The sequence below is a fragment of the Strix uralensis genome, chromosome 11 (assembly GCF_047716275.1).
Source record: "Strix uralensis isolate ZFMK-TIS-50842 chromosome 11, bStrUra1, whole genome shotgun sequence".
Lineage (NCBI taxonomy): Eukaryota > Metazoa > Chordata > Aves > Strigiformes > Strigidae > Strix > Strix uralensis.
The window spans coordinates 5,822,466-5,840,184 of NC_133982.1; the positions used below are offsets into that span (position 1 = coordinate 5,822,466).

The following is a 17,719-nucleotide window of genomic DNA, read 5'->3' on the forward strand; positions in this document are numbered from 1 at the left end:
GGAAAACAGTTGCATAGCAGAAGTGATCAAGGAAGACCTTCAGTGACCTGTCAGAATGAATGAACAAAAGTGAATGGCAAAGGAAGGAATATGGACAGAGAGAAGAAAACTAGCTGTGGTAATTCTCCCTGTCCACCTCAGCTTCAGCAGCAACACTAGTGCAATCGGTGAATGACCTGTGGACCCTTTGGCTCTGTGATGGCCCACCGCTTTGGTGAAGCAACCCCAACCTGTTTTCTTATACCTTGAGCTGCTACTCAAATCTCAAGCATCAATCAGAATAGATGGTACAAGCGCAGTGACTTCAGGGCCTATACATCTGTTACTCCTGTAACCTCTGCAAAAGCACAGAGACTGGGTTGGCAGATGGGAGATTTGCCTTTGAGGAGAAATAGGTCAGGTATCAGAAAGTAAAAACAGAGAAACAGATGCGGTCTTTCTACTCCAGCAGACTGGTACATTGCTCAAACATACCCTTAGTATCTGAAGGCAGAGCTCCTTGAGAGCAATTCCCCGTACATTATGAAAGACAACATTGCCCAGCAGCTCAAGAGTGCAGCAAGGACTCTGACCGTCCAAACCTCTGACAAGGCACAAGCCAATCACACTGTAGTGAGAAGCAAGAAGTGGTGGCTTCAGCAGAAACACTTTGCTTGGGACATACCTCCTAGGGTTTGTGACTATTACAAGAGGGCAATTTTCTGTGGGAAGGCTCCGTTTCTACATGCTGTTAATTAAATGCTGGAGAAAAGCAGAGAAATAGTGTTCTATTTTCATGCAGTTAGTCTATTCACATGTACCCACCAGGATTGCATTGGCTTTTTTCATCCAAGTAGATGTCCCCACAATGACTGTTCTCTTGTTTGTCTCACTGAAACCATTTTGAGGTAAGAATTCTAAATCCCATTTAGAGTAATAGAATCATAGAATGGTTTGGGTCGGAAGGGACCTTTAAAGGTCATCTAGCCCAACCCCCCTGCAATGAGCAGGGACATCTTCAACTAGATCAGGTTGCTCAGAGCCCCGTCCAACCTGGCTCTGAATGTTTCCAGGGATGGGGCATCTACCACCTCTGTGGGAAACCTGTGCCAGTGTTTCACCACCCTCATTATAAAAAAATTGCTTCCTTACATCTAGTCTGAATCTACCTTCTTTCACTTTAAAACCATTGCCCCATGTTCTATCACTACAGGCCCTATTAAAAAGTTTGTCACCATCCTTCTTATAAGTCCTTTTCAAGTACTGAAAGGCCGCACTAAGGTGTGCCTGGAACCTTCTCTTCCACAGACTGAACAACCCCAATTTAAGTCAATTCCAGATGTCGAATAAGAGGGAAAAGGAAGTGATGAAAACACAAAAAAAAACTTAAAACAGCCAGGAGCTAGGACAGGGAATCTGTGATACCAGGCTGGCCATAATCATTAATCATTAAGAAAAGCAACACAACCAGCACATTTATGTTGGTATGGCTAACAATAAGGCAACAGTGTGCTGTAAAAATTTTTTGAGTATACAGAAACCATTGATTCCTACATAGTCCACAGAACTTTTTATCATCTGAGATGTTCGCATAGCATTAAGACGCAATAAATCCACCTCTAAACAAAGTGATCACATGTATATATATAAATGTTTGGTGGTTATAAGAGATCAAAGTTTTATACATTTTAAAGTTAAAAAAACTATAAAATCTATGGGATTATAACTGAGGGTGTTATATTAAAGTTACATTAAAGGAAATTGTTTGAGATTGCAGGGGAAGAAAGGTGAGAATGTACAAGCCATCCCTCTCATGGTAGAAGGCTGTGAGCTTTTTAAAGAACTACTGGGAATCCTTAGTGGAGGATATGGTAAAATTGACATACCTTGAGTTTTCGGAGTAAGGGAAGGCAACACAAGCCACTTCATCAAGTCACTTGTTTTATCCAAGTAGAAGTCCATGCAGTGAGTGCATTTCCATTTGTCTCACTGAATCCCTCCTCCTACACTAAAGAAATGAGCCAAAAATATTAAATAGACTATTTAGAGGAGTTACATAGATTGTAGATAGTACAATTACCAGAAATTTTAGTAGAGTCTCTTTACATATTGGGCTACCTCTGATGGCAGCTCCTTTAAAGACAATGAAGTTATAACATACTGGCCTATTTAGTGAAAAAAGAAGGTGACTAAAACATTTAGGGAGAAGACAATCAGTTCAACACTACACTGACAGCTTGCCTAAAAACAGCAGCAGGTCACCTTCTTGAAATAAACCCAGTCAGGTAGCAACTATGCTAGATGCAGAAGTCTGGTGTGTTATGCTGGTAAATCAGGAATGCCTTCATCCCAGCCAATGGTGTTAGACTGTTGGGAGATGAGACAGGAGCAGAACTGCACCCTGTGGCCAGCTGAAGCAGAGAGAAACCTCCATATGGAGTATTTAGAAGATTAGCACCTTTCTTTTTCTATCCAGGGACTTCAGCCTGTCCTACAGTCCTTGCAAAAGGCATTAAAGAACTTCCTTTCCCCTTCCTTCTACACAAATCTTTCCATGGCAAGTCCCAAAACACATGATACTCTATACTCTGCTGAACCCTTCAGCTGTAAAAGATCACTTCCATAGAATTTCTCTACTGCTCCTCTGGAGTGTCTTTATAGCTATTGCTATTTCTCAACAGGCTCCTTTAGCTTTCTTCTAAAAACCCTGTCAAATGCTAATGACAACAAATTCTCTGTTCCTCTCCTGCTGTTCCCAAAAAGACTTTTGGAGTTCTAGTTCAGAGAGTTCATGTGTGGGCCTTGAAGTGGAAAAGGGTTGGCAGTTTCTCTCAACACAGAAAATTACCCTCTGCTAGGGCTATAATTTATTGACATGTCTTTCACTAACAGGTCTTAAGGCACAAAGTTATAACCAGCTCTTCCCACACAGCTATTTCGACACATTGCACTTATTAACCAGAAACCCTTTTAAATGTGATCTAGTAGCAAGAATTAAGCAGTTGTGTTTTGCAGATCATGTTCCTGAGCTTGCTCTTTCATTTCCTCTTGTTCAACATTATCACATTATGTTCCTTCTTCTTATGTGCTTTTCCTCTTCACAAAGCTCTTTAAACAGCTGCAAAGGGGGAGGGATCAGTATGCTCACGAAAACTCCACTTTGCAGAATGCTTCTGCCAGGTCCTACTGTCTGTCTCTTTCCAGGCATTTAGTACCTCCAAGATTCAGGTTTGCTTTTACATCTTTTCCTTGTGCATCCCTGACAACAGAGCCTATTGCCAGCTGTCTTAATTGAAGAACAGTAATCCACCTCTTATTGCCATGAGGAATACGTACACCCTCTTTCTCTTTGTAGCGAGCTCCTTTTATTTTAACGGTAAGTGATCTTTTCTTTCAGATACAGTTTGCAGAACAGCAATAGCTTTAAGGGCTAGGAGGTAGGACTGTGATATAAGCTCTCAGACAATTTGTAACTATCACCTCGGTAGGTTGCAGACTTTAAGAGGATGCATGAAATTGATTATTTTAGTGTTGTTTCTGGCTTGTTTGGTATCAGCAAATCTACTACAATGGATATGGACAGACAGTAAGTTGGACATAAAATGACAGAACAGTAGGAGATGACAATGATAATCACTAAACAATATCCCTTTAGATGCTCCCAGGATCATCTGTGATGGGAAAAGCTAGTATCATGCTGAGAGTGAAAAAATAAAAAATGAACCATGACATGAACCATAAATAAGACACATCTCGTCCCTCTGCAACTGTTGGCTCAAGTTCATATATTTTGCAAAGTTCATACTTCCTAATTGCTTGATTAATATGTAAATGGTTTAAATTAAGTTGAAATATGTAAATATATGCTAAAAAAGGCAAACCTACATTAAGAACATTTTCTTGATTCTGCCAGGATTTCTTGCGTATGTTTTAGCCAACACGCACAGCCCAATAGCAGCATGAAATAGTGCATTTACCACGGGAGCTTCTTCCCACAAAAACTCCACCGAAGTGTTCCGAGTGAAACTGGCTGAAATTGAACCGAGACAAAAATCACATCTTTCCCATAATTAGCTATTCATCCCACAGTTGTTTTGTTTCTTCAGTCACTGAAAGGCAACTTTAGAAAACATCTGCTTTGTGACAAATGAAGAGTGAGGGCCTACTTTAGATTCTTAGATTACACACTTTTAAACCCATTAGTATTTCCTTTTTATTTGCATTAATTGCAGTGTAGAAATTAAAATACGCTTTAAAATACAGTAAATTCACCACTACTTCCACTGGAACATAAGCATTCCAAATCAGTGTGCATCGTTCTAAGAGGTTATATAAATCTTTTACTCCAGAGTATGCTGAGAAGTAACAACATCACAAAGTAATTTCAGAGAAGATAATGGGATTGTCTTATTGCTTCTTCTCGCCTGCTCTTTACTAATTACAGATGGGAATTTGGTATGTCACCATTGTCCACATAAGTTATTTGTGAGAGAGGAAAGAACAAAAATGACAACATATGCTACAATACATTATTTCTAAGCAAATGCTATTTCAACATTTATTAAAATAACTGAAGTCAGGGAAATGGAGAAAACATGCTTTATGTTAAACTTTGCAGTTCAGACAGTGATAACAGTGTACTTGCCTATATTTATCAACATTGCTCCTTATTCTGTTCTGTGGAAATCACTCTAACATATTTGTCATTACACTTGAAAATAACATAACACAGAATGGTTAGTTACTTCATTTTATGTGTTTAAATTAGACCCTGTAAAAGGGAAAGTTTGCACAGGGGAGTGAATGAAGCCTGTGGTTTTGTTTCTTCTGCTGTGAAATTGGAAGCATCCCGATGTAGTTTTTTTTTTTTTTTAAATGGTCATACGTCCACAGAGAAAACAAACTTACTGCAGAATGTATACTGCAAGTTATGTGGCAATTGTCTCTCCTTGTCATGGAGCAGATGTGTAGCGCGTTCAGCGAGGCTAAAACAATTTCCCTAGCTCAGGATCCACCCCAATGTGTTTTCTCTATTACTGCTTTCCGTACACAAAAATACTCCACCCCCAAATTAGGACTGCTTCATCATTCTTGTTAAAATCATTTGTCTAAAAGCATTTTTGCAACAGTTCTGGTGATCACTGTTATTTAGGAAAAAAAAAAAAAACAGTTTGCGAGGGCAACTGCACTTCCATTTCTTCCAACTCTGAGAGGCAGGAGTTTCAAATGCATGGCTACAGGAAAGGCATATGAAGATGAACGCCTGGTAATTTTGTTCTCATTGGGTGCCATATGGTTAATATGTAGATTGCTAATGGAAAATAGATTATAAAAATTATAGAAGAATCACTCATTTATACACGTTATTTACAGGGAGACTGGATTTAGCGACCTTTAAGGCAGTGCACTGCTGACATCTAGTGGTATTTGATACAGGCATCTGAGAGATGAGCAAGTAGCCCCTTCGATCTTTATTTCTCGTGATTAAGATATTTAAAGGTTGCGATGGGATAGCAATTTAATAAAGAATTATTCATTACAGGAACCCCTCCCCTAAGAACAGATAATTTCCTAACGGGATTCATTGTGTAGCAAATACATTTTTTATAATTAAGTCATGGCCTGTCATTTATCTGCATAAAGTTTATTGACAGTCAGTACTTTGAAATCTGAGCTGTTCTCATCAGACATGCAGACCCCACAGTATGTTTTGATTTGCAGACCAGACGACTATGATTGCTAAAACCAGAGAATAGGATTATTACAAATTCAGAATTAGCTTTATGCAAGTATCCTGCAGTTTCTACTTCTTACTCACTGTTTAGCAAATACTCCATATTCTAGAACATTTACAGAAAAAGATGGCAACACGGTGAAAACATCTTTAACAATTCAAACAAGAATTCACTGTCTTTGCTAGCAGCATTCAGTGACCACTGTATGAAACAAACCAAATGAAAATTTATTTCTATTTGAATCATAGCCACCTGCTTATGTCACTTACATATGCAACAGTGGGATTGTTTGTTAAAAAAACCAAAACCAAACCAACACAACAAAATAACTTTGACCAAGATTCTCTCTTTAGCTATCACAAGGCCTCTCACCTATCCTTATAAACACAGAATGATTCATTCCTAGAGTGCGGCCCCATTTTCTTCACAGTATCAAATTTAACTCTATCTTGATTGCAATGAGCAAGAAAAAACAATCTGGAGCTTAGCAAGGATCAGCATAGCTCTAGCTTGATAAGCCTTTGATTAGGCAGGCTTACATTGAGAATAAATGTAATATTAAAATATCACATGATACTAGGGCTTTTATAATAACTTCCAGGGAGGTACAAAGCAAGTGTGAATCAAAAATCAAACTGACCCAACAAACACAGATGTATTCATCCAAATTTGTTTTCCCAAATGGCTTGGGAAGTATTTGAGAAGCCTGTTCTTAAGAACAATATTATGGTTAAGTATATGTGACAAAATTTGTGCTACCAATGTCATAGCATATGCTGGTCTTAAAAGAATTAAAACAAGCCTGTTGTTTATCCCAACCTTTCCCCGGAGCTTGAGCTGTTCTTAGATGTGGAAATATCTGTTCAATAATGTTTTACGCCTCTCCACTTTCTTACTGGATCAGAAACAAGAAGTTCTTATAGTATTTTTTTAATCTGAGTGGAATTCAGAAGTACCAAGTTTCAAGAGAGACCTGTTCCCCCTAGCAACTTACAGCCCAGTTCACATGGAAACTAGACACTTTCTACGAACGCACACAAACTTTGGCTGCTTTATGTGATCCTGGCCTTTTGATGTCTGCCTTTCTCTGGATCTCATGGATATGCTACAACATAAAAAACCAGAACAAATTAATTTACTCCAAATTCAAAATACTTGCATGGCCAGTGGTTTTTACTGTGTAGAACTGCTCTGGAGAATAATGAAGCAAGTATGTTGTAGGGACACTATCCTCATTTCCGCGACATCTAGGGTTGAATTAGGTGCCTTTTCCTATGGAAGAATCATTCTATCAATTGGATTAGAATCTGTTTTTATTAATACATGTGTCCATCACTGTCAGCTGTATAACACAACACAGAATTACTCGACATAGAGCAGAATCTCTCTGGGTCAATTCTGTTGGCAGGATATTACCAGGACCTTAGTCATCAGTACTATTATGTGGTCAACAGTGGTTTGAGAAGTCCACTAGAATGGCTTTAAATAGCACGTGCAAGAACATGGCAACAGATGCAGTTGTTCTGCTCCATGGAGAATGTTCAGGCTTGTTTGATAGTATTCTGCAGATACTAGATTTTGCAGTCACTGAACTCCAGCTTTGGTCATCTAGGATTTATGGTATTTGTACTAGTCCATAAATCAGGTTTTGTTTCCACATAAAAGAAGGCTTACATACTGTCTCAGGTTTTCAAATAAAATCATTCTGAAACAGAAATATCACTATCTACCAAAGAGTTCCCAATCATTAGAAAACTCTTATGACTCCTACAGTTCATTCCCTGGTTTTCCCTACACAGATCAGAGTCTTTCAATTTATATGTGTGCCTGCAACTCTGTCTCCTACAACACTAAAGAGAGAAATCACAGCAAGACTCCCTGCATTTGGATCGCTGAAACATTCTTTCTCTGTTATTAAGAGGGTGGTGTGCTCCCAGTTTCTATTTCTGAATGTACTCCCAAAAGTATCTATTTGAGCTTCACATTTTACTGTGAAAAAACCCAAAGGGTTCTGATTTATCTGCTTTGATCTATGCTCTGTGAAAGAGTCAACTTCAGCAGAACAGATATTGGTACAAGTACCATATCCTTCTGTTCACATAAGCCTACAGTCTTTAGAAAATCAAAAGCCCTCGTTATTTCATGAAGATGATCTGATGCACAGAAATTCTGTGATCCCTACATCATATCACTCGGTCTCCCTTCTATAATCCCGTTACGTGATGTTTTACAGGAAGCACTGCAGCAGATGCTGAAGAAAAGCTAATGAACCACCTACTGAGTCCTGACAGGTACAACAAGTTAATTCGACCAGCTGTCAACTCATCCCAGTTGGTATCTATAGAACTGCAGGTTTCCCTGGCACAGCTCATCAGCGTGGTAAGTTCAAATTAGGCTATGCCTTTTAATTCATTACTACCTGCACAGCAGCACTCTAAGTAAAAGTCATATTGGTATTACTATGTCCCTGTTATTTTCTAGTTTACATAATAATACTTGGTGGGTAGGGCCTACACATGGCAATTTACCAGTTTTATACTTTAGAATGCAGCTACAACAGGGAGACCAATCTATGCCTAAGCAATAAAGAACAGCAGCCAGATCTTCATCCAATAAAATTCCATTGATCAAAAAATCAAAATCACTCCACTGATTTCCGTAGTGCTGCAGTAAATTACACCAGGTCAGGATCTATCCTGGACTGTGTACACAGTACTAAACCATCTTCTGCTGCTTGCATCGAAGAAATGTGGTTGAATGGCCTGAAAACAAGCTATGAAGCCAACTCAAAATCTCATGGCATATCAGCAAAGAATAGTGAAATGTTGCAAAGAAGAAGACACATTAGTTCTGGCTGGAATAGCTTGACATGGTTAAAACAATCCTCATGTAAGCAACTCCTCGTATTCAATAAAAATTACTTCAGTGAGTCTGAAAGACATTTTCACTCACAAGGTTAGGCTGTGTTTAACAGTTCTTCCAAGGTACAAATACACACCTCAGTGCCAAGGGACGTTTAGCATTAACTGCAGTGGGAACAAGATCCAGCACCTAAGTGGGAATAATTTCCTGAATCAGGGCTTTCAACTCTGTTGCTCCCTAGATGAAAAAGAGGATACAGATGACTTCCTCCCTGCCAGAATTTGTGTATGGGCCAGTGACTGGACTTCTGCAAACTTTAAGAGACCTATATAATTCATATTCTGAAATTCAAGAGGAAAAGAGAGAGACACTGATAGAACATAAGGGAAACTTTACAAACAGATAAGTTTTCATATTCATGTGCAGGCTAATTTATACATGATATACTGTCAGGTGACTCTGGGACAAGTGCTCCCTCTCTCCTGCAGAATTCCACCTGGACACAGACATGTGTCCTCACACAGTGCACTGCCATCACTAGCAAAATGTCCTCCCAGATGTCAGATTCTGGGCGTAAAAAGGAAGGTGTCTTGCCCCTCCCAGGCCCCAGCAATCAACAACCTAAGCAGAGTAGATGAATGGGCAAGGATCTAGAATGGCACAGTTCAGTCCCTACCCCTCTATAACCTCACTCTTCAAGCAGAAAGCAAAATTAGGCATCTTACAGGATCCAACAATCTCAATCATTTTCAGGATTGGAGAATTAACTTGGTTTTGTGCAGAAATCATCCTGACTCTGACCTCCTACCTTGTTCCCTCAGTAGAGTCCCAGCCACACAGATCTGTTGCACAGAGACTTCTCTGCTGGACTGCTGTCCAGAGAGACAGCAGTTCCATGAAGCAGAGGCCGCCAGCTGAGAGCTTACATGGCAAATCTTTCATAAACCTCACACAAACCTCACACAACCGCCTTCCGGGTGGTCAAATGTGACTTCTGTTTCAAATCAAATCCACAAAAAAAAAAAAGCAAATTAGCTCGGTAGGTCAGTGGTAGTTGTTCACAAATAGCCACAGTCACTCCAGTCACAACTGTCCTTGTTAAAAGTCACTTGGAGCTCCACACTTATGGGGTTACTATTTATCATCAGTATGTGCACAAGACTGGCCTTCTTACCATCAGAGAGGGGCCTGTCTTGAAATAAACTAGATGAAATCATATTGCGCAGTGGAAATATCCTCAAAAGCCCACTGAATAAATCTTATTACTCCAATAAAGTGAAACATTTTAGATGACAACTTTTCTCTCTCTTTTTACCTGCAGAACGAACGGGAGCAGATCATGACCACAAACGTCTGGCTGAACCAGGTAACCAAACCCACACAGACATGCTCTTGCAAACCACAAATGCAACTGCTTTCACTCCATCACAGTGATTGTTTTGTTAGCGCTGGTCTGGGTACTCCCATCACTACTGTACAATTCTTCTCTTAGGAGTGGATTGATTATCGTTTGGCTTGGAAGCCCTCTGACTATGAAGGAATAAATAAGCTGAGAATACCTGCAAAACACATCTGGCTGCCAGACATTGTGCTTTACAATAAGTAAGTAAAACTTCTGTAGTTTATGCAGACAGTGAACAAAATTTTAAATATGTATCAAGAAACAAGCATCAGAACCAATGAAGTAGGTCTGATAAAATTATAAAACTGAATTTTGTAACTTTTGGCCTGTATCAAGTATATCTGACTGGGTTACTGGCCTCAAAGATAATTTTAGTAAAATCAAGGCTCTGGTTAACCAAATTCCAGCAGACCTGGAGCATGTCTGCAGTGTGAGCTGTTACAACACCAGAGGATCCATGACAAGGCTCACAATTGAGACACAGATCTATATCAAACTAGACCATATGGAAAGCATGAATTGTAAGCACAAGAGCAGCCATACACTGGTCATCTTTTCAAGACAAGACATCTGGAATTCTATTGGACATCTTAGGTTCTGGGATACGTTTTTGTCTCCTACTTCTTCCCCTCCCTCTTCCACCACAGACCTCAGGACATCAATCTGTTACAAAGTTCTAGAATCCCATGAGTTACTATTCATTTACAAAACCAAATTATGTTCTATTTTCATAAAGCATCAAAAAATCGATTATAAGAATACATAACAAATCTGTCAACATTTGACCCTGTTGCTTTACAGTACTGAGAAAAATAAAAACTTGGTGCTAAACCATACTACAGTTCTTCTATCAAACAAACAATTTTGCCAAACTGCCAATTTTGGTTTGCTTTGCTTTGTTTTTAAGTCTCTAGCAAAGCCCTGAAGTGGATGATATCAAGTCTTTGGGGGAAAAAAATCAATTTATAATATACTTTCATGATACTTTGAAAACCAATTAATTCATGAACACATGACAGTTTATGAACATATACAGATGGGAAACCTAGGAAGTTTATATATAACTGAGTTAAATCCCTGGAATCCTACTACTGAAAATCAGATTTGAGAAATACTTAAAACTACAGTATTAGTCACAAAATAATTCAGACAGTGGATTAGGATGTACTCTGCCTGGTCAAATCTTGTTCTGGCAAATTGTGCCCCCACCCTCTGCTTCTTTCTTCCTTACTCCCCAAATGATACCATTTAATGGCTTGTAAGAATGGAAAGAAACAGTTTTAAGAGCTTCTTAAATGTACGGGAACAAGCTTTTAGCCTCACCATATTGGATTTTTACATTAGTACAAAGCTTCAAATTAAAATTTTAGATAAAGGACAACCTTCCTAACTTTCTGCTGCTGAAGCAGTGTTTCACAGGCATCAGTCAGTTCAAGAAGGTGTTAAGGAAAACACAAAGAGCATCCCCATGTCCCCCAGCTCTGACCGCATGTAGCCTGTGCACAGGACTGCAGAGGGCACAGAGACAGCACCAGCAGCCCAGCCTCTGTCCCACAGCTGAGCCGGGGACAGCCAGCAGAACCTACATATTGTCAGCCCAGGCATCTACCCAGCACATTGTAGAGCATAATGGTCAATCTAACTCAGAGAGATACAGATATGTGAGAAATAAGATACAATTTCTTTACTAAAAAATAGCAGTTTTATTGGCAATGAACTAATGACCCTTGTAAGCTGTAGCCACTCACTTCTGCATCTGGTTGTTTCACTGCCTGCATGAATTAGCTATGAGGATCTCAGCTCAGTGCCAGGCACCAGGGTCTGCAGCATGAGGCCTTTCCAGAGCCAAATGTAACTGATATGGAGAACAGCCACACAGGTGCCAAGTCTTGGTAGCACTTCCCTGATTAGAAAAAAAAAAAAAATCAACCTTAGCACCAAAATAGCTTTATTTTCCATTATGTCTTGTAACCAAACAAGTGATTCATTAGACTTTTTATTAACTCTTAAGGGGCACATTTCCACTCAAATAAAAGGGTGCTACTTAATTATAGTCAGCTGAACTTCATTCATTTACACCTGCCATGAGTTTGGGGTTATATTTTTGCAAATAACGTACTGGCTTTAGGTTATGTGCATTTCTTCACATATATATTAGTTTAACAAAAGGAGGCATGCGGGATGTATCTAGTCCAGGCTTTTCTTTGCAGTCTAACAAAGAGGCTAACCCAGTTTTTAATAAAATTAATTGATCAACATAGGAACAAACCCTTGACTTTCCTCATCTGTCAAGAAAGACAGTCCCTGATAGTTGTTCCTTCCTACTGTTACACTTCCTTTTGATAGCCCAATAGGTTGAGTTTGAAAGGTGTTGCATAGCACACTTGAGAAGATGCAGTGCATACACTCAGAAACACTAAATTTCAATAATATTTATCAGCAGATGACCACTTCACATTTCTACCTCAGGATACTTCATAGGTTAAACAGCCCTAAGTTGTTTGCCAAGAAACATTGGACAGGAGAAGATATTGACTGTTGACTGATAATGATCTTCTCCCTGAATTAAAGGGCCCATCATAACATAGAAGAGTCTCCTGGTGGAAGTTTGGCAGTTGGACGAGATATAAAGCCAAGATTAATTGTGGGCACTAAGAACACTGTGGCTTGTCTGTTCCGGTTTTGTAATAAGTAAACATTAAGTGGAGTGACGCAATAAATTATAAACCATATAATTACATTTCCTCTGCCTACACTCTCCCTGCATTTCTAACTAACGCTGCTCATCCTTATTTCCTCATCCAAGTCATTTAGGAGTGTTGCTGTGTGCTCTTAGCAGTGGCTGTGTTCCAGATCAAAGGTACCTCCATTTTCATGCTGGATGATCTCATTTTTATTCAGCCTTCAGAGATGTAGTAAGCCTTAATTACTTTAACAAACAATTACAAAATACTTTGAGTTCTTTGCATGAAACAGAGATTATTATTTAATAATAATTTTGTGAAATAGTTTTTGTAAGTATTGGACCAAATATCAGTTCTCTGATTGGGAGAAATGCATACATTAATCTCCCTATCAAGTTATAGCTCCCTACTAAATAGATTTCAAAATCAAAATGTTACCAAACTTTGATTCTAGAAACAACTAAGGCCCACAGGACTAAGAATGTCAGAGCTCTTCTATTTTGAACTATGTTCTTCCTCTTAATGTTTTATTATCTTCTCTCCTTTTTCTTTCCCTTCTTTCATCAGTGCGGATGGCACATATGAAGTTTCGCTATACACAAATGCAATTGTAAAGAATAACGGAAGCATTCGCTGGTTGCCACCAGCCATTTACAAGAGTGCCTGCAAGATTGAAGTTAAGCATTTCCCATTTGATCAACAAAACTGCACATTAAAGTTCCGTTCTTGGACATATGATCATACAGAAATTGATATGGTGCTTAAAACTTCCATGGCAAGCATGGACGACTTTACGCCAAGTGGAGAGTGGGACATTGTAGCACTCCCAGGAAGAAGGACTGTAAATCCCTCGGACCCCAATTATGTCGATGTGACATATGACTTCATTATTAAAAGGAAACCTCTTTTTTATACCATCAATCTTATCATTCCCTGTGTGCTAATTACATCCTTAGCCATCCTGGTGTTCTACTTGCCTTCAGACTGTGGTGAAAAAATGACCTTATGCATATCCGTGTTGCTTGCCTTGACTGTGTTCTTGCTGCTGATCTCCAAAATTGTCCCTCCAACATCTTTAGATGTTCCACTGATTGGGAAGTATCTCATGTTTACAATGGTACTAGTGACCTTCTCCATAGTTACCAGTGTCTGTGTACTCAACGTTCACCATAGATCTCCAAGTACTCACACTATGCCCCCTTGGGTAAAGCTGGTTTTCCTTGAAAGACTCCCAGCCTATCTGTTCATGAAGCGTCCAGAAAATAATTCTCCACAGCAAAAGCTGTGCAACTGCAAAAAGACAAAAGCAGAGAATCCTTGTGTGGAGCCAGCCGACTTCTACAAGAACTCTACCTATTTTTTGAATACAGCCTCTGCCAAAAAATATGATATGAAAATCACTGAGACTCTTGACAATGTCAGCAGTCATCGAGATTTTAGATTAAGAACAGGCACAAAATTTTCTCCTGAAGTCCAAGAAGCAATTGATGGAGTCAGTTTTATAGCAGAGCACATGAAAAGTGATGACAACGACCAGAGTGTAAGTAAAAATGAGAAATCATTCCAGTCTTTCCAAACTTCATCTCCTGTCCTCCTCTGTAACATGCTGTTCTTCAGAAAGCATATTTGAACTCCCTAGCTATTCTAAAGTTTTTAGAGAGATTCTAGCTATAGTTTATAAGAAGAAATAATTTTTGCCATTCAAAGAACTTACTGAATAGCAATTTGGTAAATGCCAATACTGTTCTGGAAAGTAACATGGCTATTTCTACAAAGAGAGAATGCTGATTGTCCAGTAAGTCACGAAACACCCCTGAAAAAGCTGTGCTGTCACATTCAAGTACTGTTTGGCAGGGAAAAAAAATAATATTCAGTTCCAGGTCGGAAAAAGAATATTTTTCCCCATTGTATTCAGTAAGACTGTGACTCAACCCATGGCCAGGCCATGTTTACCAGCAACAAGCTACCTGCAGCTCAAGCATTTATTGATGTAACTGGGCATAGAAGGAGGATTTAGTAAAATTGGTAAAAGACCTTCGCAAACACCCTCTCCGGGCTAATATATCTGTACATATATGGCGAACATAATGGGTAGGATCACAATCCTAATGCCAGCAGAGCTGACACTTCTTTCATTTGAGTTAAATCAGACTCATTATTGGCTATGAGAAGTGCTTTATCCAGGATGCATTTAAGCAGTGCTGCTGCTGCCCTATTCACTTACCCTACTCATGTGCTACTAGCTAACACACTAAAGTTGATACAAATACAGTGTGAATAATGCTTGGAAAAACTCAGATGGTTCAGATTTTTGTTTAGACTAGCACCCGTAGTTGGGAAAAATCATCTTCATACCTACCAGTGTCCTCTCTCTGACCCAGATCCCAGTCAGACTCTAGGTTCTCTATTCCTGTTGTGCTCGCCCTCCCTCAGCCAAGAAGATTATTAAATAAAGTCTGGTTTCTGATCTTGCAGAAGTCCCTTGAGGAGCATGCCGCTGAGTAGTTCATGTTTTCTATTAACTGAAATTACTGTCAATATAAATAAAGAAGATCAGCTATTAACATTAGACATGAGCTCGTAAACATTGAAACTGACTGAACAGAAGCAGACTTCACAGAGTAGAAAAAAAGTTTTCTAATAGTTCAGAAGTTCTTACAAGAATGTGTTGCACACTAAAGGAACTACAAAGTTTCCAGTTGATATTAAGAACAATTTTCAAGGGTATTTTATACACTAGAAATTAATTGAATGCTTTTCATACAAGGTCCTCTGATACTACATATCACTTCTCCAGATTCATAATTTTAATCTCTGCTTTCTTCATTCATTACCATGGTCTGATAAGAACTGCTCACGTACATTTACTACAGTATGATCTCAGAAGCACACAATTCCCATTAGCAGCAGTAGAAGTTAAAAGTGGGCACTGAAGAAAAAATATGTGATGTTCTAATATGAGACAGGAGATAATTGACAAGCATGGTAAAGTCATTGCGGTGAGGATGTCCCATGTGTAACTAGGATGAATGAGAGAGGAAAAAATAATCATTCCTGAGATGCAAATGACGATTGATATATTCTCCCTTTACAATAATAGCCTGATAGTCACTTCGGTTTGAAAACAGAATCTAAGGCCATGACTTTCACAGACAACATATGCAAGGCAAAAAGGGATTTTAATAAAAGCAACAGTATTAATATGCATTAAAACCCTTGATTAAGATGACTGCTGATAAGAAAAGAATTCTAAAGCTAACCTTATTTAACATCTATTTTTGTCCACTGAGATTAATAGCATCTGCAAACTAAAATTAAAGAAAAAAATTCCTTAATTGGATTATACTGTGAGACCTTCCAGACTGGCTTCCACCAGGTGGCCGTGCTCAGTACCTGATGCATCCAAGACATCTAAGAAATATTTACAGTATTTTTCTCCACTGCCCACAATGATTGTAGGAGAAAAATCCCTTACCAAGCCTAAAGTCAGTTTATTCCCTGAACCTTGAGATTTGTTTCCTTTTATTTTCATAAACAAAAACTTGGCATTAGCAAGAGGAAAAAGAATATGACAAATTGCTAATATCTTTAATTGGCTTTTTCTTCCAGGTCATTGAAGATTGGAAGTATGTTGCCATGGTAGTGGACAGGCTGTTTCTCTGGATATTCGTCCTTGTTTGTGTCCTGGGGACTGTTGGATTATTTCTGCAGCCACTTTTTCAAAACCACACTGCTGCGATGAACCCTTAGTCATCATTTAAAATTGCCAGACTTACATAGATGTTTGGTCTCATTCTGCTCTCAGTTTCCCTCTGTTAAATTCAGAGATGCCGACTGAGTTGCTCTTACATCTGATTTAGAGTAGGGAAATGGAAAGAAGAACTCGACAACTTATGATAGGGAAAAAAACCCAAAATAAACAGAAAACTATTATTTTTTCCAATTAGTTCAGTACTTCTGGTGATATCTTGGCCCTTTTTTAAATTATTTAAAGTCTGAACATTACAGAGAAAGGCTTTTACTGTACAATACAACATCCTGGCTCACAAGCATTATTATTAAAAAAGTATTTTACATATGTTGCCACAGGAAGGACATTTTCTTTCCTTAGAATACTGCAATTTCCCTATTACAAAGAAGGTATTGCTATGACATTTATTTCCTTCAAATGCATCAAAACCACGTCTGATTTATAAAGAGCCTTACAGCTGGAATCACTGTTTAGCTGTTTGAGTATAATATTTAAAACTGAACTGAGAAACAGAGACATACTTCTGAGGTAACCACTAACAGGTTTCTCACGTTGCCATCTCTGATAGCTGAGTGATCAACAGAGGCCAAATTAATATATGATAAACAAACATGTATATACTCTGTTCATGAAATATAAATAAAATGTAAAATTTTCCTTTATACAGATTTAGTCCTGAAATGTTCCTGCAACTTTAATAGCTCATGTAACTGGGGTTCATACACACTTCAACGAATCTAAGGCTAAGAGCACAGGAAAGCATCAAGAGAAGACAGCTGTGAAAGGCAGCTAGAATGAGGAGAAGACACCTGAGAACAAATGGACCTGCATATTTTGCTGGGGAGGTTTTAATGTAGATTTAAGTATAATCCTCAAAAAATTAGCTAGGAAAGCACAGTCTTAAAGTCTTTGGCAAAGGACAGATCAAGGCCCTAGACTCCCATCACAGCACAATCCCACCACACTTTGTTCCAGGTAGCTTGTAACCTGCAAAAAGAGAAGTGGGCTCCTAGCATTTTCCAAGCTAAACCAATCTCACCTTTTCCTCGGGGTGCTGTCAGAACACATAACCATTGATGGGTACAACCAATGACTGGTGAACAAACTGTTAAAATCCACTACTACTTGTGAAGGGGATTTAAGGCTCACCTGTCCCAGGGGAGGATTAGCTGACACCTAAACCTGTGTTCTTCAACAAGCCACAGATGAAGACAGCTCTGGCTCTATTTGCCCTCATCAAACTGAGCCACATCTCTACCTAGATCACCATTCCCAGGCAGCTACAGATAACTACATAGATTTAGAC

The 17,719-nt window shown here is 38.9% G+C and overlaps 1 protein-coding gene across 1 annotated transcript; it reads left to right on the forward strand.

Moving 5' to 3' along the window:
• Window positions 1-3,167: 3,167 nt before the first annotated feature.
• CHRNB4 (cholinergic receptor nicotinic beta 4 subunit) lies at window positions 3,168-17,075 on the forward strand. The gene is made up of 6 exons (XM_074880513.1): window positions 3,168-3,355; window positions 7,948-8,093; window positions 9,898-9,942; window positions 10,069-10,178; window positions 13,230-14,202; window positions 16,272-17,075. The coding sequence occupies exons 1-6, from the start codon at window positions 3,301-3,303 to the stop codon at window positions 16,410-16,412; spliced, it is 1,470 nt and encodes a 489-aa protein (XP_074736614.1). The 5' UTR covers window positions 3,168-3,300; the 3' UTR covers window positions 16,413-17,075.
• Window positions 17,076-17,719: the final 644 nt, after the last annotated feature.

Bases quoted from the DNA above. Each gene is read 5' to 3' on its own strand.
- CHRNB4 (XM_074880513.1), top strand. From the start codon at position 3,301: ATGAGGAATACGTACACCCTCTTTCTCTTTGTAGCGAGCTCCTTTTAT. The intron at 8,094-9,897 runs GTAAGTTCAAAT...TTTTACCTGCAG, and splicing joins TGGCACAGCTCATCAGCGTG to AACGAACGGGAGCAGATCAT. The intron at 14,203-16,271 runs GTAAGTAAAAAT...TTTTTCTTCCAG, and splicing joins GTGATGACAACGACCAGAGT to GTCATTGAAGATTGGAAGTA.